This window comes from Hypanus sabinus, chromosome 19 (assembly GCF_030144855.1).
Source record: "Hypanus sabinus isolate sHypSab1 chromosome 19, sHypSab1.hap1, whole genome shotgun sequence".
Taxonomy (NCBI): domain Eukaryota; kingdom Metazoa; phylum Chordata; class Chondrichthyes; order Myliobatiformes; family Dasyatidae; genus Hypanus; species Hypanus sabinus.
In genome coordinates, this window is record NC_082724.1 from 56,126,256 (window position 1) to 56,149,524 (window position 23,269).

At 43.6% G+C, this 23,269-nt stretch overlaps 1 protein-coding gene across 2 annotated transcripts in view; it reads left to right on the forward strand.

The window, feature by feature from the left end:
• The window catches only part of rad54l2 (RAD54 like 2), a 202,173-nt gene that overhangs the window by 169,745 nt on the left and 9,159 nt on the right, over positions 1-23,269 (forward strand). Inside the window, exons 15-21 of one of the 2 annotated variants that reach the window (XM_059944447.1) lie at positions 637-752; positions 6,094-6,193; positions 10,188-10,393; positions 11,954-12,129; positions 13,158-13,354; positions 16,315-16,508; positions 20,112-20,201. In XM_059944447.1, the coding sequence (XP_059800430.1) occupies positions 637-752; positions 6,094-6,193; positions 10,188-10,393; positions 11,954-12,129; positions 13,158-13,354; positions 16,315-16,508; positions 20,112-20,201 (1,079 nt within the window). The remainder of the gene's footprint in view (positions 1-636; positions 753-6,093; positions 6,194-10,187; positions 10,394-11,953; positions 12,130-13,157; positions 13,355-16,314; positions 16,509-20,111; positions 20,202-23,269) is intronic. The other variant, XM_059944448.1, reaches the window with a different exon arrangement.

Consider the following 23,269-nt stretch of genomic DNA (forward strand, 5'->3'; position numbering starts at 1 on the left):
TGTAGCATGACATCCAGGCTCAGTTGGAGTGGCCTCTCCCATTGGTGCTGTCCTCTAGTGTTGGATCAGTGAAAGTACAGGCTGGGCTGCCCGGAACGATCGATTTGTGGGATTTGTTGCTCAAGGCCTTGGACTAAAAATGTCTTGAGTTCTTTATGTTCTTTTTTTTTCTTTCTCACTATTTTGAATGTGCTTGTATGTTTTTTTTTGCACCTTGGCCCTAGAGGAACACTGTCTCGTTCAGCTGTATCCATGTATGGTTTAAATGGCAATTAAACTTGATTTGATTTCATAATAAACCTGATTCTAATTCTGTTTACTGGCTAAAGTATTGATGCAAGCGTTTCAAATCTTCCCAGCTAAAGCAGAAAAAAACACAGCAAATCAGGTAGCATCAATGGAGGGAGAAACAGTTAATGTTTCAGCTTGATAATTTTTCACTGAGCTTTTCCTCTCACCTCAAATGCTAAGTAACTAGAATTTTGCTTTATTTCTCCTCTCCAACGCTGCATTATTTTTTGGATAGTTTTGATTTCCTTCTTCCTCAGTGGAGGTCCCAGTCAGTATGGTAATTAAGGTTTTCATTCTCCACGGGTCTTCACTGTTTTTGTATCTTTTTGTGTTCCCCTGCTACAGCCAGAGCCTTTCCACACTGTCCGTCATTGAAGAATTTCTTGGGAAGAGACAAATACCAGCGAAAATAGGCTCTGAAGAAGCCCCTCAACCCTGGATCCGGAATGTTAACTATTACAGTAAGCATCGCAGAGTCCCTGGAGTGTGTGTTGATCTGATTTATTAAATTAAATCAGAAATCAGTGAAGATTTAAATTGACACATAAAAACACTAAAATTTATTACATTCCACAGGTATTTACTAAAAATAAGCAACAGTGCCATCTAGTGGATATATTTGCACATCCATATACAAGATACCATTTCTTTTGTGAACACTGTTGATCCAAAGCAGACTTGCAGACCTTTGCATTCAAATTCGATATTCATCTCCGTATTTGTTCATATCATTGATTGCTTAACAGATAGTGTGTGTCTAAACAACCAACTGCTATTAAACAATGCATTAGGAATCTAAAGGTAAATTAGGGGCAGAAGAGATCATTCTATATTTGTCCTTCACTTGTATAGCATTCAAATTCATGTGTATTTTTGCTTATAATTTCATATCTCTTCTAACATGACATGTGTATGTTGGAGGAAATAGATGGCAAGCTTGTACAATGTGCTCCACCCATAGTGACACAAACTCCAAGATAGCTGAATATGAGAACTGATCAGATTCAGAAAAGCTGAGAGGTTCCTTTCTGAGTTCCCTTGCTGAGTACTAGGGGGTACTTAGTTTCCCAAAGCAAATGGCAGTCTAAATTAAACCAGTTGCCTTCTCCTCTTGGGCGCTTGCACAAACTGTTGCTATGAGTGATGTTGAAGGAAAATCATACCTAAACTCCACAGATTTAACCAGCATGAGAGATGTAAGGCAATTAACAAAAGGATAGCAGGGAGGGGAAACTATTTACAAATCTGAATACACAGTGTGGAATGGTGATTGGATTAGATTTACATTACAGCATGGTACAGGCCACAATGTTAAGCCAGCCCTCCATTTTTCTTTTTGTCATCCGTGTGCCCAAGAATTTCTTAAATGCCTCTACCACAGTTCCCAAAAGGGTGTTCCACGCACCCACCACTCTCTGTGTAAAAAAAACACACACACGCACTTACTCTGACATCACCGCCCCTCCCCCCCCATACTCTCCTCCAGTCACCTTAAAATTAAGTCCCATCATATTAGCCATTTCCATCATGGGAAAATGTCTCTGGTAATCCACTCAATCTATGCTTTTTATCACCTTAAATACCTCTATCAAGTCACCCCTCTTCCTCCTGTAAAGAGGGTTTCTTCTTTTTTGTTAACTAGCAGGAATGCTAATTTACTGATAACGAGAATGGTATTCCTTTGTAAACCAAATGGGGATTAATGTTCTTTCTTCTGAGTCTGTAAGCTTTTGTTGACGGGCTTTTGGGCAGATCGGCGCGAGGGGGTCGAGAGAGAGGACGCAATGCTCTAAGCTGGACGAGGATCGGACCCCAAAGGGGGGTCCGAGGCCGGGAGATTCTCCGGGGGGGGGGGGGGGGGATGAAGCTAGATGTGCTTGGTTGACCACTCGGAGGGTCCTGAGCTGTTTGGAGAGTCCGAGGAGTTCGGAGGGTCCTGAGCTGCGAGTCGAGGAGTTCGGAGGGGATCGAATGGTGGCCAGAAGACTTCAGAAATTGAGCTCCAACGGCTGTGCACGTAGTGGTTTGGACTTTGATAAGTTTGGCGCCTTTTCTTTAATTTTCTCTTCATATATACTGTATCGTTATTAATCACTTAGTTATAGTAACCTTTATAAATTGTACTCATTTAATCGCATATGGTGTACTGTCTGTTTTTGGGTGAGGCGGGGACCTCACACAGCATCCACACCAGCTGATTACCCAGTTTGGCGGGGCCGAAGGCTGCTCCCCCTAGACGAGAACGAGCTGAGCGAGCCTGAGGCGACCCAGGGGGTTACATTGTGGGGTGCTCGTCCGGGATTGATTTCTGTGGAAGCTGTGTGATCACCCTCTTTAAATTGTGTCTGCGGCGAAGAGCTGGTGTGCCTTTGTGGGTGTGTGATTGCTGGTTATCGCTGCGTGTGTGTTGGGTGGGGTGGCTGCTGTTAGCCTCGAGGTCGTTGTTCGAGTTCCAACTAGTGCTGACGAAATGGTGGTGGGACCATGGGTTGTCCGTACTGTTTGGAGAGTGAGGAGTGACAGGTTGGGATGTTTCAGCAGTGGTGGGCTCCGCCCGGTTATTGGAATAATGTCCAGCCCTAAAGGGGCGGAGGCGTGGGCGGAGCGGACCTCTCAGTTGTTGGGTGAGTGGCAGTGCTTGGCTGAGGGAAAGCGACAGGGACGGGTTGAAAGTTTGAGTAGGCGGGCTGGTGACTTTGTTAGAACTGTCGGGCGCAATTACCTCGAAGTGACCGCTGCCAGTTCTGGGGAAGTGTGGGAAACTGCGTGTGGTTTGACTGGAAGTCAAATGCCGCAGCTGGGGGGCTTATCATATCCGTGGCAGGAGATTGGTGGGAAGTTTTTAGGGTATCCCTTTTTGCCTAGGGGGGCAGATAAATTGCTTGTGGTGCAAAGGGGATCTGTCAAGGGGATCAGTTGTTCCGTTGATTCGAGAGGTGTCGGGAAACTTAGAGGAGGCCCAGTGGGGGAACGGCTTGGGGTCTCTGGGGGAGCACGTTCCCAGCAATGTACCAAGGAACTCCTGAAAGGAGCAGACTCTATTCCTGAAGGCTTAGAGGGGCCATGCGCACAGGTGTTGTTACGGATGGATGGAAGTCAAGTTAAAGCCATCCTTGGCACCGGGGCGCCGGTGAAGTTGCTGTACAGTTTGTTTCAACCGTTATTGGAAGCATTTACCCTTGACGACATTGAGGACACTGGAGATTCGGGGTACCAGTGCCGGTGATTATCCAGACGACGGTTGTTGGTCAGTGAAAATGGAGTTCTTAGAGGCAAATGTGGAGGAGACTGAGGTTCAGGAATCGTTAATGTTGATGTGTCCGGACCCTGTTGAGACGGGCAGCGTTTCTGTTCTAGAGAGAACCAATATCCTGTTGGTGCGCTTGGGGGCCTGCCCGGAGGAGGTGGGTGAGCGCTGTTTGGAGACATTGTCGATGCACCCAGGGTTTCGAGCTGCTTGTGCGGACGTGTGTAGCAGCATTGGGCCGATACCGAATTCAAACAAGAGCCAGTGGTGGTACGGCCTGGGGGAAGTATCTGAGGGTGAGACCCTCTTAGTGGACGCTGCGAAATACCACGAGGGAGCGGAGTTGACTGCTGAAGACACCTCGGAGAGAGAGAGGTTGCGGCGACTGGCCCCTGAAGCCGTGGAAGTCGTAAGCAGCGTGTGTGTGGATTATATTGCGTTGAAGAGGCGCACTGTCAGTGACCAGAATATGGCCCTGAGGGCCGAAGAGGCGATGGCCTGTCTGAGTGGTGCGATGTGGTTTAAGGTGCTGGATCGGAGGAATGGATGTTGCCAGATCCTGATGAGTGGGGCCGACAAGGAGAAGACGGCCGTTATAAATTCCCTAGGAGTCTTCGGGTCCGAAAAGATGCCACAGGGCATATCTGGAGCCCTTGCAACCTTCCTGCTGGGCAGGTGGAAGACCATAGGGGATGTGGAGGCGTTTGGAGTTTTGGTGTATGTGGATGATCTCTTGGTGTTTGGATTTGCCTCAGGAGAATATGAAGTGAGGTCGTTGCAGGAGCAGCTGAGAACTACCGAGTTAAAGTGTTTTCGGGACACGTGCCAGGGCTGGCGAAGGTCGCAGCTCGTGAGAGACTGTCTCTACGGAATCAAGTTTGAAATGAAGACGGAGAGACTGGAGAAAGTGATCTGGAACCATTCGGAAGACTTACAAGTTGGAGAGAATGAAGGAAGTTGTCTGACTGAGGGTAATAGCAAACTGAGAACCCGGAGAGGGGAGTTTGCGGAGGTGAAGAAATTACAGACGAATCTCAGCAGAGAGAAGCGGAAGCTTGAAGGGAACCTGAAGATGACCATCGACAGTTCAAATGAAGTGCAAAACCTGAAAGTTGATCTGGAAGAAGTCATGAGGAAGAAAAAGCTGGAGAGAAGTGCAGTGAATACTGAACAGGAGGCTGAAGAGACTGCGGGAGCAGTGCAGGCCACGTGTTTCCGTTTGGAGAAGATCAAACAGCAGCTACCGATCACAGGAATGAGGAAGAATACAGATTCGATGGATGATGTGCTGGATGTGTGGTACATGCTGCCTTTTGCTGACTTTCCCTCGATTGAGGAAGAGACCTTTGGCCCTTCTCCCATTGAGTCAGGTGTAGCGGGGAGGGTTAGCTGTGTGCAGTGTGGGGCATGAGTGAGAGGTTGAGAGAGGAGTTGGTAGTGGGCCCAAGGTATCCCCCGTTGTGTCCGAGCCTGAAGGGTTTAGGTGAGGGGGTACGGAGGCCTCAGAAGGGTTAGGGAACTCCCAGATAGTTGGCCTAAGTAGCGCCTGAGGAACAGGGCGTGAGGGTTACTGTGTGGGGAGGAGATGTCACTGTTTGTGCTTGGGTTACGGTGTGTTGGCAGGAAAGGTGGCGAGTTATTTAGTAGTCATGAGGACATGACTTTTATTTGGTGGAGGGAGAGTGTAAAGAGGGTTTCTTCTTTTTTGTTAACTAGCAGGAATGCTAATTTACTGATAACGAGAATGGTATTCCTTTGTAAACCAAATGGGGATTAATGTTCTTTCTTCTGAGTCTGTAAACTTTTGTTGACGGGCTTTTGGGCAGATCGGCGCGAGGGGGTCGAGAAAGAGGACGCAATGCTCTAAGCTGGACGAGGATCGGACCCCAAAGGGGGGTCCGAGGCCGGGAGATTCTCCGAGGAGGGGGGGGGGGAATGAAGCTAGATGTGCTTGGTTGACCACTCGGAGGGTCCTGAGCTGTTTGGAGAGTCCCGAGGAGTTCGGAGGGTCCTGAGCTGCGAGTCGAGGAGTTCGGAGTGGATCGAATGGTGGCCAGAAGACTTCAGAAATTGAGCTCCAACGGCTGTGCACGTAGTGGTTTGGACTTTGATAAGTTTGGCGCCTTTTCTTTAATTTTCTCTTCATATATACTGTATCGTTATTAATCACTTAGTTATAGTAACCTTTATAAATTGTACTCATTTAATCGCATATGGTGTACTGTCTGTTTTTGGGTGAGGCGGGGACCTCACACAGCATCCACACCAGCTGATTACCCAGTTTGGCGGGGCCGAAGGCTGCTCCCCCTAGACGAGAACGAGCTGAGCGAGCCTGAGGCGACCCAGGGGGTTACACTTCTTTGCTCCAACTTGTGCAGCAACTTTGACGAATCTCTGGATGGATCGTATGGTGACCTCAATAGCAGGGTCCTGTCCTTTGTGTGAGGACAAGTGTTGGGAAACTATTTCATATTTGTCAAAAATTAATCCAGTCAATCAACACTAGTTTTTAAATGTTTTGTTGTATATATGTACATCTTTCTCAACTTTTGCAGGGCTGGATGGAAGCACCTCTGTATTGGAGCGAGAACGACTGATCAACCAGTTCAATGATCCTCGCAACAGCAAAGCCTGTCTTTTCCTGCTGTCTACACGGTGAGCACGTCCTGTCTTCTGTCAAAGACGGGATAAATTTTGTGTCATCCATTTTGTTTGCATGCTATCCTGGATGATAATGTCAAATGTAAGGTGCAGCAGAAACATGACAAGATGCACTTTATTAGGTACACCTTACACCTGCTCATTAATGCAAATATCTAACAGCCAATCATGTGGCAGCAACTCAGTGCATTAAAGTAGATGTGATGAAGAGGTTCAGTTGTTCAAACCAGACATCAGAAAAGGGAAGAAATGTAATCTAAGTGACTTTGTGAATTAATTGTTGGTGCCAGATGGGGTAGTTTGAGTATAGTTTGATTTAGATGAAGGGATTAAAAGTGACATTAGCAAATTTGCAGATGACACAAAGTTGGGTGGCAGTGTGAAATATGAGGAGGATGTTAGGAAAATGCAGGGTGACTTGGACAGGTTGGGTGAGTGGGCAGATGCAGTTTAATGTGGATAAATGTGAGGTTATCCACTTTGGTGGCAAGAACAGGAAGGCAGATTACTATCTGAATGGTGTCTAGTTAGGAAAAGGGGAAGTACAACGAGATCTAGGTGTTCTTGTACATCAGTCACTGAAAGTAAGCATGCAGGTACACAGGCAGTGAAGAAAGCTAATGGCATGTTGGCCTTCATAACAAGGGAAATTGAGTATAGGAGCAAAGAGGTCCTTCAGCAGTTGTATAGGGCCCTGGTGAGACCACACTTGGAGTATTGTGTTCAGTTTTGGTCTCCAAATTTGAGGAAGGACATTCTTGCTATTGAGTGCACCATAGGTTCACAAGGTTAGTTCCTAGGATGGCGGGACTGTCATATGTTGAAATATTGGAGCGACTGGGCTTGTATACACTGGAATTTAGAAGGATGAGAGGGGATCTGATTGAAACATATAAGGTTATTAAGGGATTGGACATGCTAGAGGCAGGAACCATGTTCCCAATGTTGGGGGAGTCCAGAACCAGAGGTCACAGTTTAAGAATAAGGAGTAGGCCATTTAGAATGGAGTTGAGGAAAAACTTTTTTTCACCCAGAGATATGTGGATCTATGGAATGCTCTGCCTCAGAAGGCAGTGGAGGCCAATTCTCTCAATGCTTTCAAAAAAAGAGTTGGATAGCACTCTTAAAGATAGTGGAGTCAAGGGATGTGGAGAGACGGCAGGAAGGGGGTACTGATTGTGGATGATCAGCCATGATCATAATGGTGGTGCTGGCTCGAAGGGCCAAATGGCCTACTCCTGCTCTTGTTGTCTATTATTGTCTATATCAAACTGGTGATCTCTTGGGATTTTCATGTGCAACAATATCTAGAGTTTAGAGAGATCAGTGCAGAAAAACAAAAAAAAAACAGTTTATGGCAGCTCTGTGGGTGAAAATGATTTGTTAATGAGAGAGGTCAGAGGGGAACAGCCAGCCTGGTTCAAGCTGACAGTAACGCAACAGTAGCTCAAATAACCATGCTTTACAACAGTGGTGTGCAGAAGATCATCTGTAAATGCATAACACATTGAACCTTGAAGAGGATGGGCTACCGCAGCAGAAGGCTATACTGGGTTCCATTTCTGTAATAATAATCAAGCCATTGAGTCTGTTTAGTCATAACTTGAGAGGGAGTGGAAGTTTACACTGTGTCTGGGTTTGCTTTGTGGGCCAATGAAGTACATCCAGCAACTTGTTCAGGATTCCTTGCCTCTCACCAGCTACATATCTTGGGAGCTGTCCTTTTACTAGTCTGCTTTCTGGCTTTAAATTGCACATCCTTCTTACCCATTTCATCCCCTTAGAATCATCTACTTCATTCTGACTAGTGCTGAAAATGTATTTGTGCTTGATCATCTCCAGATCTTCCTGAGACCTTGTAGACCTCTTACTCTTAATAACATCAGAATTCTATATTTTCTCCTGTACTCTGATTTTATATCCCTCCCTCCCCTCCCCATCACTGTCCCTACTGTTAAAGATGTGCATTGGATCCTATAGAACAGATCAAAACAGCCCCTCATGAACCAGTCCCACTAAAACTTGCAATCAGTATCATTCCCCTTGAATATACATTGTTCTCTGCTGTGTTCTCTGCTGTGTTCTCTGCATTGTTCTCTGGTGATTGAACCGCACATAGAACATTACAGCGTGGTACACAATGTCCACAATGTTGTGCCAAAATTTTAACTTACTCGAAGGTCAGTCTAGCCATTCCATACTTCCTGACAGCCTTAGGCAACCACACAGTGCAACATTCATAAAGTGTACAGTATTGTCAAAAAGTCGTAGGCACCCTGGATTTTAGACATAGTTTCAAGTGGCATGGCCTCCACAGAGCCCTGATCTCAACATCCTTGAGGCTGTCTGGCATTACCTGGAGAGACTGAAGCAAGCAAGACAGCTAAAGTCTGCAGAAGAACTGTGACAAGTTCTCCAAGATGCCTGGAACAACCTACCAGCCAATTTTCTCATAAAAATGCACGACAGTGTACCTAAGAGAATTGAGGCAGTTTTAAAGGCAAAGGGTGGTCACACCAAATATTGATTTGGTTTATTTTTTTAACTGTTTGCTGCTGTTTACAGTAAATTTTTGATATTTGGAGACTTTTACTTTCACTGTTTTTGAAAGCATCTTTGCTTTACAGAATTTTTTTTACATGTGCCTAATACATGTGCACAGTACTATAGGTGTGGCTCCTGGCAGACTGCAGGCCACTGTTGATTGCTGAGTCCAATATGATGTCTTCAAAGCATACAATGTATGTATTGTACACACAAGAGTTTCTACAGATGCAGGAAATCTAGAGCAACAGCCACAAAATGCTGGATGAACTCAGTAGGTCAGGCAGCATCTATGGAAAAGAATTTACAGTTGACGTTTTGGGCAAAGACTCTTTCACGTATTGTATATCCAGTTTTAGAAGAACTAAAAGCTTTCAGCTGGAGTCAAATCCTTTGTGATGCCATTACCTAATTAGGTAATCCAATTTTACAGACTCCTTGAAGACTATTATAGATTTTTGGGTGTCATTGTCTCATAAATAGTACGATGGTGTTACAGATGGTGTATCTGTTTCAGTGCTACAGTGACCCAGGTCCAATACAGACCTTGGGCACTGTGTGTGTGGCTCTGCATATATTCCCTATTGTGTAATGTTCCCTGGGTGATTGGGTTTCCTTCTGCATCCCTGGGACTCATGATAACTGGCTCCTGTAAATTACTTCAAGTGCAGATGGATGAAAGGAGAATGAGGAAGTTACCATGCCTGAGTTTGAGAATGTTTTACGAGGGAGGAAAGGTGGGAGGATGGGATTGCTCCAAGATCTGGTGTAGGCTCAGCTATGTTATAGGAAGCTGTGAAGTATAAATTGGGGAGACCCTGTTCTTTTACACTGTGCACCATGAACATGGTGTAAAATGATAATCTGTAGGTAGAAGTACTATGGAATTCCTCCCAGTCTGAATTTTAAACTCAAACTTGTATCACCAAACTACAGTTGAATTCATCTGTCTATTCTTCCCAATTTTCACTTCTTGCCTTAGTTGACACAATTTAGTAATCAGAATCAGGTTTATTATCACCAGCATGTGTCGTGAAATTTGTTAACTTAGCAGCAGCATTTCAATGCAATACATAATATAGAAAAAAAGCTAACAATAATAAATAAGTAGATCAATTACAGTATACATATACTGAATAGATATACTTATAGAATAGATTAAAAATCATGCAAAAACAGAAACAGTATAAAAAAAAGTGAGGTAGTGTTCATGGGTTCAATGTCCATTTAAGAATCAGGTGGCAGAGGCGAAGAAGCTGTTCCTGAATCGCTGAGTGTGTGCCTTCAAGCTTCTGTACCTCCTTCCTGATGGTAACAGTGAGAAAAGGGCAGGTCCTGGGTGCTGTAGGTCCTTAATAATGGACACTGTCTTTCTGAGATACCGCTCCTTGAATCGACCTAAGTTTGGCAGTGGCATCTGACTGGCTGTTCCATTTCTTCGCAGAGCTGGGTGCTTGGGAATCAACCTGGTTGGAGCAAATCGAGTGGTTGTGTTTGATGCATCCTGGAACCCTTGTCATGATGCTCAGGCCGTATGCCGTGTGTACCGCTATGGTCAAAGGAAGCCTTGTTATATTTACCGGCTGGTATCTGACTACACACTTGAGAAAAAGATCTATGACCGGCAAATCTCCAAGCAGGGCATGTCTGGTAAGGGAGCTAGGTTTTTCAGCTGGCTTGGAAAAATCAACAAGTCATTTTGATAGAGGGTGTGAAATGTTATTTCTGCTGTTCTCTTGTGACATTGCCAAACCTGATGTTTATTTTTATTGCAGACTTCCAACATCCTCACTGTTTTTGAGTCAACTGAGATTAAAGTCCATAGAATTTAAAAAGGGTATATTCTCATGATTATTCTCCAGTGCATGGTGCCATAGGACATAGATTATGACCACAGTATTCTGACTCTCAGATTCAGAACTCAGATCGAATCCAGTGGCTTTTCATTCTTCCACTGTGCGTTTTTTTTTATTGGAAATTTGCTGTCTTCAAGGAATTTTAGTGCTGGGCAACAGAACTTTACTTTTGTTTAACATATCCAATGTCAGAATCAAGTTCTTGCTGAGTCACATTCATAGTAAGGCTCTACATGCCCTGCTGCAGTATAACTGGTTCCCCAAACTTCCTGGCTATGAGTCCAGGCTAGCCCTGTTGATGTATCAGGAAGCAGAGAGCTGATGGGAGGAAATTAATTGTATTCTCATAGTTGGATCTGTGATCTCTTGCTTTTAATAGTTATTTATCTCCCAAAATCATCAAACATAATTTCAAGTTGCTTAGCTGAAACATCAAACTTGGGCTCCATCCAACCCGAAGGTGGATTTAAAAGTACGTCACAGTATTATTTGAAAGGATGTTCTTTTGGTGTCTTATTCAATCCACTTCCTGTAAGGAGTGTCTACGTTTTCCCGTGACTGTGTGGGTTTCCTCTGGGTGCTCTGGTTTCATCCCACATTCCAAAGATGAGTAGAGGGTAGTGAGTTTGTGGGCATACTATGTTGGTGCCAGAAGTATGGTGATACTTGCAGGCTGCCCCCAGCACAATCCTTGGACTGTGTTGATCATTGACTCAAAACACAGCATTTCACCGTGCATTTCAATGTTTTGATGTACATAAAGTGTTTTTTTTCCCCAGTTGCTCTCATCTTTAGTGCCAGAGACGTGTTCAATCCTGACCTCCAGTGCTGTCTGAGTGGAGTTTGCACGTTTCTCCCTGTGATATGAGTTTCCTCCAGATGCTTCAGTTGCCTCCCACATGCTGTAGGTGTGTGGTTCTTTAGGTTAATTGCCCACTGGAATGTCACATGGATGAATTGGGATTTATATAGGGTTAGAGTAAATGGGTGCTTGGTTGTCAGCATCGACTAATCAGTCTAAGAGCATGTTTGCCTGTTGTATGATTCTGAGACATGGGGAATTGATTGAGCCATTTTACTTATTTGTAGAAACTTGTGTTAAAATTGCAAATTGCCTTAATTTGCTGTGTCACAATGGTCACCTTTTCAAAGTTAGTTTTAAATTGTTAGTTACAAACTGAAGTTGTGAAAGACTCTAAATGGAAGTGTTTTTTCTTTCTATTACTTGATTATTGTGTGGAATTTAGGATTAGCTGTGAATGTAGTCATCCTCAGTCTCTCATCTCAATTACTCCATATAACTAACAAAAAATTAAGCTAAATGAGCAGTAATTGTTTGTTCTTTACTTCCTAGACCGTGTTATTGATGATCTAAACCCAATGCTTAATTTCACCCGGAAGGAAGTGGAATCTCTCCTGCATTTTGTGGAGGAGGAGCCTGTTTCAGCAGAGGCAAACTTTGAGACAGATAAATTATGTGATGAAGTGATACACAGAGCATGTGCAAAGCATAAACATCTCGTCACCAAGGTATGTCAACTTCACCCAGCTATGAGTCCAAGTTCACCACCATCTTTCCTGTGTAAAACTAGCTTTATAGCTTTTTAGGTTGAATGCATAGTCTAACTGAGCCATGTAGGTAAGAACGGCTAATTGCTGGTCTTTGCTGTGTTCATTAATTATGTGAGGGCAGTTGGTCTCCTTGCTGAGCCAAGGAGGGGTAAACAAGTAGGTTATATAGCCCTTAATTAGGATTGGTTTATTATTAATGCACTGAGATACAGTGAAAAGCTTTTGTTTCCATGCCATCTGCACAGATGTAAGTACATTGAAGTAGTAAAAGGTAAAAAGAATGCAGAGTAAAGTGTTACAGTTGCAGAGAAAGTGCAAGTGAGGATCACCAAAAGTAAAAGTGGGAGATGAAGAATTCATCTTTTAGTATATAAGAAGGCTTTTCAAGAGTCTTGTGTCAATGAGATAGAAGCTGTCCTAGAGCCTGGTGGTACACTCTTTCCAATTTTTGTACCTTCCGTCAATGGGAAAGGGGTCCTTGATAATTTGGCTTTCTTTGCCAAGCCAGTGGGAAGCATAGATGGAGTGGGTGGATGAGGGGCTGATCTATTTAATGGACTGGGCTGTGTCCACAATTTTCTGCAATTTCTTGAAGTCTTGGGCAGAGCAGTTGCTGTACCAAGCTGTGATATATCTGGATAAGATGCTTTCTAGGGTGCAGCTGTCAAAATTGATGGGAGTCACAGGAGACATACCAAATTTCCTCATCCTTCTGAGGAAATAAAGTCATCGGTTTGCTTTCTTATCTGTTTAACTGCTGGCTAAATTCAAGCACTGAATGAGCCATTTGTTTACTTGTAGGATGTAAACCTAATTTTATCATCCTTTTATGATGACAGTTTTCACTCTGTTTAAACCTGGGGTCACACTCCTCTCTGAGACTCAGCACAACAACTGATGGAGAATTGGCCCCTAAGCATTTATTCTCTGATCCCTTACACCAAGGTCATTGTTCTGGCAAATCTAACCAGTGCGTCTTTCCTCAGTCTCCCTTCCAGCACGAATCCCTGCTAATGGACCGCAAAGAGTACAAGCTGACCAAGGCAGAGAAGAAAGCTGCAAAGAAAAGTTATGAGGATGAGAAGAGAGCGTCAGTCCCATACACTAGACCATCCTATGCCCAGTATTACCCAGCTAGTGACCAGAGCCTTACCAACATCCCCATCTTTAGCCAGCGGCATTGGTACGTAAAAGCCTGTGGGCCCTGAGTGGCCTCGTGTGTGCAAAAGAGGGAGCGTGTGAGTCTGAAATGTAGCTATTGTGCTGAGGTCATGCTACAGCCTGTTATCTAGAACAATGCTAAGCAAAGTTAGGTATTTCATCGTGTGCTACTTACAAAATATTGTTGGTGCAATGTCTTCACAGTGTCATTTTATGGATGTTAATTTTGGCAGAATATAACTGTCTAGGATCTGATCAGTCTTACTTTCCCACCTCAGTTTCTCAGACCACATCTCTGTTCCGCTAATCCCAGCATACAGACCGCTTGTCAGGCGCTCCAGACCAGTTCAGAAGCAGGTGAAAACTTGGCCAGCAGGAGCCATCTCTGCTCTTCAAGACTGCCTTGAACACAGTGACTGGCACAGGTTCAGGGAGGCTGCAACCGATGGCGACTCTACCAACTTAGAGGAGTACATGGCATCAGTGACCAGCTACATCAGCAAGATGACGTTACTCTGTCCAAGACCATCACTATACGTGCCAACCAGAAGCCATGGATGACCGCGGAGGTGTGTGCACTGCTGAGGACCCGCGACTCCGCCTTCAGAGCAGGTGACAAGGCAGCTTTAACAACAGCAAGGGCCAAACTGTCCCAGGCCATCAGAGGGGCAAAGCGTGCACACGCCCAGCGAATCCACAGCCACTTCCAGGACAGCAGTGACACACAGCACATGCGGAAGGGCATCCAGAACATCACCAATTACAGGACATCACCTGACTCTGCAGGTGATGCCTCCCTCCCAGATGCATTGAATAACTTCTATGCCCGTTTTGAGGCGGAAAATGACGTGGCGGCGAGGAAGTCCACCCCTCCTACAAATGACCAGGTGCTGTGTCTCACCGTGGCCAACGTGAGAAGAACCCTGTGCTGGGTCAACCCACGGAAGGCTGCTGGACCAAACAACATTCCTGGTAGAGTGCTCAGAGGATTTGCAGACAAGCTAGCAGATGTTCTCACTGATATTTTCAACATCTCCCTGAGCAGCGCCACTGTTCCAACGTGCTTCAAGGCCGCCACCATCGTCCCTGTGCCGAAGAAGTCTTCAGTGTCCTACCTGAATGACTACTGTCCCGTCGCACTCACATCCATCATCATGAAGTGTTTTGAGCGGCTCGTCATGAGGCATATCAAGACACTGCTGCCCCCCTCACTGGACCTCCTGCAGTTTGTGTACCGTCTCAACAGATGACGCCATTGCCATCACCCTCCACCTGGCCCTAACCCACCTGGATCAAAAAGACACATACGTTCGGATGCTGTTCATAGACTTCAGTTCAGCACTCAACACAGTCATCCCTCAGAAACTGATTGGAAAGCTGAGCCTACTGGGCCTGAACACCTCCCTCTGCAACTGGATCCTAGACTTCCTGACTGGGAGATCTCAGTCAGTCCGGATTGGGAGCAGCATCTCCAACACCATCACGGGGGCCCCCCTGGGCTGTGTGCTCAGTCCACTGATGTTCACTCTGCTGACCCACGACTGCTGCAGCACACAGCTCGAACCACGTCATCAAGTTCGCCGATGACACGACCGTGGTGGGTCTCATCAGCAAGAACAACAAGTCAGCTTACAGAGAGGAGGTGCAGCGGCTAACAGACTGGTGCAGAGACAACAACCTGTTTCTTAATGTGAACAAAACAAAAGAGATGGTTGTTGACTTCAGGAGGGCACGGAGTGACCACTTCCTGCAGAACATTGACGGCTCCTTGGTAGAGATCGTTAAGAGCACCAAATTTCTTGGTGTTCACCTGGCGGAGAATCTCACCTGGTCCCTCAAACCAGCTCCATAGCAAAGAAAGCCCAGCAGCGTCTCTACTTTCTGCGAAGGCTGAGGAAAGTCCATCTCCCACCTCCCTATCCTCATCCCATTCTACAGGGGTTGTACTGAGAGCATCCTGAGCAGCTGCATGACTGCCTGGTTCAGAAATTGCACCATCTCAGATCGCAAGACCCTGCAGCGGATAGTGAGGTCAGCTGAGAAGATCATCGGGGTCTCCCTTCCCGCTATCACAGACATTTATACTACACGCTGCATCGGCAAAGCAAACAGCATTATGAAGAATCCCATGCATCCCTCATACAATCTCTTCTCCCTCCTGCCGTCTGGGAAAAGGCTCCAAAGCATTGGGGCTCTCATGACCAGACTATGTAACAGTTACTTCCCCCAAGCTATCAGACTCCTCAATACCCAGCGCCTGGCCTGACACCTTGCCCTGTTGTCCTGTTTATTAGTTAAAGAGTAGTTGTTGTGTGTTTTTTTTTTCTCTGTTGTTTTTTACGTAGTTCAGTCTAGTTTTTGTACTGTGTCATGTAACACCGTGGTCCTGAAAAACGTGGTCTCATTTTTACTATGTACTGTACCAGCAGTTATGGTCGAAATGACAATAAAAGTGACAACTGTTTCTAACTATCTGTTGAAAGTACCTCTCCTGCATCCTCCTTTTCCCATGCACAAGCTCAGAACTGAGTTGGCACACGAGGACGTTATAAAATGGAACTTAGAGTAATAGAACACTACAGCAGAGAAACAAGCCCTTCAGCCCATCTGTTTTGCCTAGCCCTATCTATCTGCACCCAGACCATTGCCCCATCATCCATGTACCTATCCAGATTTCTCTGAAAAGTGGAAACAGGCATTCACCACTTGCGCTGGCACCCTATTCCACACAGTCACCATACTCTGAGTGAAGAAATTGCCCTCATGTTCCCCTTAAACATTTCACCTTTCATCTTTAACCCATGACCTCTAGTTTCAGTCTCATTTTACTGATACCCCATATTAACCTCTATTTGACAATTCACCTTGTGCTTTGAAAAATCACTTTTAAATGAACCCAAAAAGCTACTTGAGCAGAAGGCTGTTTGAACCTGTACAGGGTTTGCTTTGCGTTATTTTTTGTTACGGTTCTTCTTTTTGCAGGAGAGGCCCAGTCAAGGGATTGGACGAGAAACCTGTGGCCAGTGTTCGGCCTGTACAGTCTACACCAATTCCCATGATGCCTCGGCAGGTTCCAAGCGGATTGGGAATTCCTAGTTCGGGATTTGGTCCCATGTTTCCCGTCAGTCACCTTCAACGGGCTGGTGTTGTGGTGCAGAAAATTGTCACTACTACAGGTGGGCATTCTGAACCATGGAAATAAGGCAGCCTTTCTGTTAAAGCAACATTCAAAGAATAGATGGGATGTGGGATAGATGCCCTTAGCAGCTTTACTACCCACTATTAAGTGTCAACCATGGATCAGCTGAACTTTGGATTTTGAATTAAAAGATTTTAGACTTCAGCTTTAGATTAATTTATCACATATACATTGAAACTTACAGTGAAATATGTCATTTGTGTTAACAACCAGCACTCTCAAGGATGTGCTGGGGGCAGCCCGCAAGTGTGGTCAACAGGACAACAACAAACATGACAAAACAGAACGTACCAAGCATCAAAGTGACAGCAGTGAAACGGGCCGTTTCTCCTTCCCACTCACCTACACAGTCCTCTAACCCCAGGACAGACTGCCTTCTTCAGCCTCCATGGATTCGCAGTTGCAGAGATTCACAGACCTTGGCTCTGGCCATTAAGCCTCAACTTCTGGAACTTATTCAAGTCACAGAAACTTGTGTACAGCCCAGTCAGACATTTCTATATAGTAGTGAAAAAGTTCTGTGCTACTGGGGTTGGTGTCTTCCAGATGAGATATTGAGTTTTGGTCTCGTCTCTTCATTCGTGTGATGTAAAAGATCTTATAGCTATTTTGAAAGAAACTAGGGAGGGTTATTGTCTTTGTCCTTCTGAAGTATTTGGGGACCTTGCTGTACATAAATGAATCACTATATTTCCTACAAGTGGGCTTCAATCACCATTCTAACAGTTGGTGTACAGAGAGGGAAACTTTCTTTACATTATTCCCACCAGACTGTCTACTAGAAGTTTGTTCCTGCCAGTATTCCCAACATGGAGTATTATCCTGACTATTTCCTCTACAATAACACACACAAAATGCTGATGAACTCAGCAAGTCAGGTAGCATCTATGGAAGCCAGTGAAAAGTCAGTGTTATGAGCCAAGACCTAATGAAGGTCTTGGCCCAAAATGTTGACTCTTTTTACCTCTCCATAACTGCTGCCTGAACTGTTACATTCCTCCAGCATTTTGTGCGTGCTACTCTGGATTTCCAGCATCTGCAGATGGTTATGATTTTTTTCTTTTACAGTAATGATTTATTGTGGGTGGGGATTAGTGATAATCACACTTTCTGATGGAGAATATAGACTCTGGCAAAGTCCCAAATACTGACCCAGCCCACTTGGTCAGGAGGACCAAGGCAGTGGTGTGAGAATATACATGATGCTCCCTTTCATTAAAATTACTGAAGCAAAAAGGAAGTTTTACAAATTGGCAAACAGAATTGAAACTGCTCTTACTTAATTACTGGATTCGAAAGGGACCTATTAGGGATTAGAAAGTTGAGCTGTATTTGAAGTAGAGAGAGGATGTGATTAAAGCTTTCAGTAAATATTTTGAAACTCTTTTCACAAGAGTGGAGAATGATGTCAGTGTCATAATTAAGTCAAATATTAACTAATGGTTAATAGAAATGTGTAAATTAGGAAATATTAAAGTGTTTATCATTCTTGAAGAAAGATAAATTGCCAGGAATTATATCCCTGGTTATTGTTTTTTAAAAATCTAGGGAACAAAGCCTCAATCCTCTCTAGCTGCTGAGGTGTGCAAGGTGATTTGAAGACTGCTAAGTACTGTAGAAAATGTTCAAAGTAAATTTATTATCAAAGTATGTATATGTCATCATATACAACCCTGAGATTCATTTTCTTGTGGGTATACACAGAAAATTTTTAAGAAACACAATACAATCAATAAAAGACCACACCCAACTGGACAGACAAACAACCAATGTGCAAAAGACAACAAACTATGCAAATACAATATAAAAAATAATGATGATAAAATAAATAAGTAAGCAGGCAATAAATATAAAAAACGAGATGAAGAGTCCTTGAAAGTGAGTACATAAGTTGTGGGAACATTTTGGTAATGGGAGAATGAAGTTAAGTGAAGTTATCCCTTCTGGTTCAAGACCCTGATGGTTGAGGGGTAATAACTGTTGCTGAACTTGATGGTGGAGGTCCTTGATGATGGATGCTGCTTTCCTGCAATAGCCCTTCTTGTAGATCTACTCAGTGGGTGGGGAAGGCTTTATCTGTGATCGACTGGACTGTGTCCATGAATTTTTGTAGGCTTTTCCGTTCAAGCATATTGCTGTTTCCATAACAGCTGTGATGTAACCAGTCGATATACTCTCCATCACACATCTATAGAAGCTTATCAAAGTTTTAGATGTCATGCTTAATCTTTGCTAATTTCTAAGGGAGTAAAGGCGCTGTCATGCTTTCTTGTAATTGCACGTAGGTGCTGGACCCAGGACGGGTCCTCTGAAATGATAACAGCCAGGAATTTTATCTTTTTTTTTATGGAGGAAGATGTAAACCAAGCAATTACAAATCAGTTAATTAACTTCGGTGGGCAAACTGGAACTGAACTCAGCAGTAGATGAGTCACAGCTTGAGTAATGGCAAGCTGTTCTTCACAATACAGGAAGGATATGAACGTGCAAAGAAGGATTCAGAGTTCTATGAAGATGCTGCCAGAAATAGAGAATTGTAGCTATGACGATAGATAGGCAAGGGTTGTCTTCATTGAAATAGAAAAGGCTAATTGAGTTATATAAGTTTGAAGTGCTTAAATAGAATAACTACGAGGAATATGTTCCTTTAGCAGGGCCAGAAACAAGAGGAACATATTAAAATTACAATATACTGTGAGCAATTAGCATTTATGGGGAAAGAGTTTGCTGATTGCACTAGAATTACTCACAAAATACAGCAAAAACTAATCAAATATGTCTGTACTCACCATCACAAGAAGTGCTAGCTCTTCAGAGAATGTTGTTGCTGATCAACTGTTCTGCCCCTGTACATAAACATAAAAGAACTAAATATGTCTTTAAACATATATTTTTAGTTTTGAAAAGCATTATCAAATTGATTTAACATTTTTGGAATTGTAGAGCACTACAGCTCAGAAGTAGGTCATTCCGGCCATCTAGTTCTTGCTGAACTATTATTCTGCCAAGTCCCATCACCGTACATCAAGAGCACAGCCTTCCATAATCCTCCCATTTATGTATATATATCCAAATTTCCCTTAAGTATTGTAATCAAACTCGCATCCAAAACCTCCACTGACAGTTCATAACACACTCTCACAACCCACTGAGAGAAGTTGTTGCCCTTTAATATTTTATCTTTCACCGTCTAGTTCTAGTCTCACCCAGCCTCAATGGAAATAGCCTTCTTGTATTTCCCCTATCAATACATCTCATAATTTTGTATACCTCTATTAAATTCATATTAATTTCTGCTGGATGCATGGCAATTACGCATGCATAAATACTAGACATGTACTGTAATTAGCAGGGGAGTGGAGAAGGATTTTTTCTACCCCAAAGGTGGTAGGGAGCTGGAAACTCCCTGAAGTGGGTTAGCAGTGGTAACCATTACCAGATTTAATCAGTGCTTGAATGGTGGGTAACTTAGGCCTATTTCAACTGATGTAGATACAGTAGGACAAGTGGGCAAACACCTGTATCATGAATTCAGTATAAGTTCAGCATTAGTGATTTATTTTCTCCAATCTCTTTACAGATATCATTATTCCTGGAACAAATACATCAACTGATGTCCAAGCGAGAATCAATGCTGGGGAAAGCATCCATGTTATTAGGGGAAGCAAAGGTAGTTCTCTCTGTGGAAGCAATTTGTTTCTAACCTATCACTTTCCTGCTCATGTTCCTTTTCATAAGACCATAAGACATAAGAGCAGAATTAGGCCACCTAGCCCATCGAGTCTGCTTCACCAGTCATTGTGGCTGATTTATTATTCCTCAGCTCTTAGTCTTTTCCTGTAACCTTTCATGCCCTTTATCAACCTCCGCTTTAAATATACTCAATGACTTGGCCTCCACAGCCGTCAGTGGCAACGAATTTCACAGATTCACCACCCTCTTGCTGAAGGAATTCTTCCTTAACTCTGTTCATAATGGATGTACCTTTATTCTGAGGCTCACCCACTGTGGGAAATATCCTTTCCATATCCACTCTATCTAGATCTTTCAACGTTTGATAGCTTTCAATGAGATACCCCCTCATTCTTCTAAATTCCAGCGAGTACAGGCCCAGAGACATCAAATGTTCCTCATTTGTTAACCCTTTCATTCCTGGCATCATTCTCATGAACCTCCTCTGGGCCCTCTCCAATGCCAGCACATCCTTTCTGTTTTAGGGTCCAAACTACTCTCAATACTCCCAAATATGGTCTGCCAATTCCTTTTAAAGCCTCAACGTTACATTTTGCGCTTGTATTCTAGACCTCTCGAAATGAATGTTAGTATTGCAGTTGCCTTCCTTACCACTGACTCAACCTGCAAGGTAACCTCTAGGGAATCCTGCACAAGGATGTGTCCTTGAATTTTCTCCACTTAAAAATAGTCTACACCTTTATTCTTTCTACCAAAGTACATGACCATACGCTTTCCTATGCGTTAAACCATCTGTTGTCCATTCCTTCTTCAGACTCTGTTTCCGCAACGCTACCTCTCTCTCCACTTATCTTCATTTCATCTGCAAACTTGATAGTAAAGCTATCATTCTGTCATCCAAATTGTTGATGTATAACGTGAAAGAAGCAGTTCCAATATTAACTGGTCACTGACAGCCAACCAGAACAGGTCCCCTTTATTCCCATTTCTTGTCTCCTGCCAGTCAGCCTAGTTTCCATCTTTGCTAGTATCTTTTCTGTACTACCATGGCACTTGTTAAGCAGCCTAATGTGCATGTACCTTATCAAAGGCCTTCTGATAATTAAACAATATCCTCTGACTCTTCTTTGCCTATCCTGTCTGTTATTTCCTTAAAGAATTCCAACAGATCTGTCATGCAAGATAACCCCTTAAGGAAACCATGCTGACTTTGGCCTACTTTATCATACACCTCCAAGTATCCCAAAACCTCACCCTTAGTAACGTATTGATTGAGATGCAGTGCAGAATAAGCCCTTTGAGCCACACCATGCAGCAATCTCCCAATTTAATCCGAGCCTAATCATGGTACAACTTACAATGAACAATTAATCTACAAACCGCTACATGTTTGAACTGTGGGAGGAAACCAGAGCGGAGAACGTATAAACTCCTTACAGGCAGCAGGAGGAATTGAACTCATCTGTACTGTAAAATGTTGTGCTAGCCACTACACTACCGTGCTGCCCATCACCTTAGACACTGCTGAAGTCAGTCTAACTGGTCTATAATTTACTTTCTTCTGCCTCCCTCCCTTCCGAAAGAGTGGAGCAACATTAGAAATTTTAAAATCCTCCAGAACCATTCCATGATCTAATGGTTCTTGAAAGATCATTACTAATGCTTCCACAATCTCTTCAGTTACCTCTTTCAGAACCCTGGGACGTAGTTCTTCTGGTCCAGGTGACTTACCTACCTTCAGCTCCACATGCACCTTCTTAGTGATAGCAACTACACTTACTTCAGCCCCTGATGCTCTTGAATTTCTGGCTTACTGCTGGTGTCTTCCACAGTGAAGACTGATGCAAAATACTTATTAGGTTCATCTGCCATTTCTTTGTCCTCCAATACTACCTCTCCAGCGTCATTTTCCAGCAGACCAATATCTACTCTCGCCTTGTTTCTCTTTAAATATTTGAAAAAATTATCCTATTTGATGTTATTGGCTTTCTTACCTTCATATTTCATCTTTTCTCTCCTTATGGTTTTTTAGTTGCCCTCTGTTGGTTTTTAAAAGCTTCCCAATTCTCTAACTTCCCACTAATTTTTGCTGTATTATACCATACACCTGCTTTCATGCTTTTATGCTTCTCTCAGCCTTGGTTGCCTCATCCTCCCTTTAGAATACATCTTTGGGATGTACTTGTGTCTTAATTGCCCCCAGAAACTCCAGCCTTTGCTTTTCTGCTGTCTTCCCTGCTAGTGTCCTCTTCCAATCGGTCTTAACCTGTTCCTCTCCCATGCCTCTAGTTTCCTTTATTTCACTGTAAGGCTCTTACATCTGACTTTATAATCTCCCTCTCAAACTGCAGGGTGAATTTCATCATATCTTGGTTTCTGATGGTTCCTTTACCTTAAACTCCCTAATCAATTCTGGTTCACTACACAACACCCAATCCAGAATTGTCTTTCCCCAAGTGGGCTCAACCTCAAGCTGTTCTAAAAAGCCATCTTGTAGGCATTCAGCAACATCCCAGTCTTGGGATCCAGCATCAACCTGATTTTCTCAAGCTACCTGTATATTGAAATCCCCATCTCTATCGTAACATGGCCCTTATTACATGCCTTTTCAATTTCCCATTGGTATTTATATCCCACATTCTGACTACTGTTTGGAGTCCCGTACATAACTCCTATCAGTCTTTTTACCCTTAATTCTATCTACAAGGATTCTACATCATCTCACCTCTTTCTTCCGACAGAGACACCCAGTCCCTTCTGCCTACCTACCTTTCAAAGTTTTACTAAATTTACAGGTTGGAGTATTACCAAAGATCAAATGAGATTATAAACAGAAGCAGCATCCCTAACTGAAGTGGCATAAAAGATATAATAATGCAATTTCAAAGAACAGCTTTGATGTGATCCCAGGTTATTAATTGTCCCTTAACTAGACACTAAAGTAGATTATTTGTTCTTTGTCATTTTGTTGCTTATGCCCAAGTCATAGCACGCTATAGCACAGAAAGGGTCCTTTGGCCCATCTAGTCTGTGCCAAACTATTAA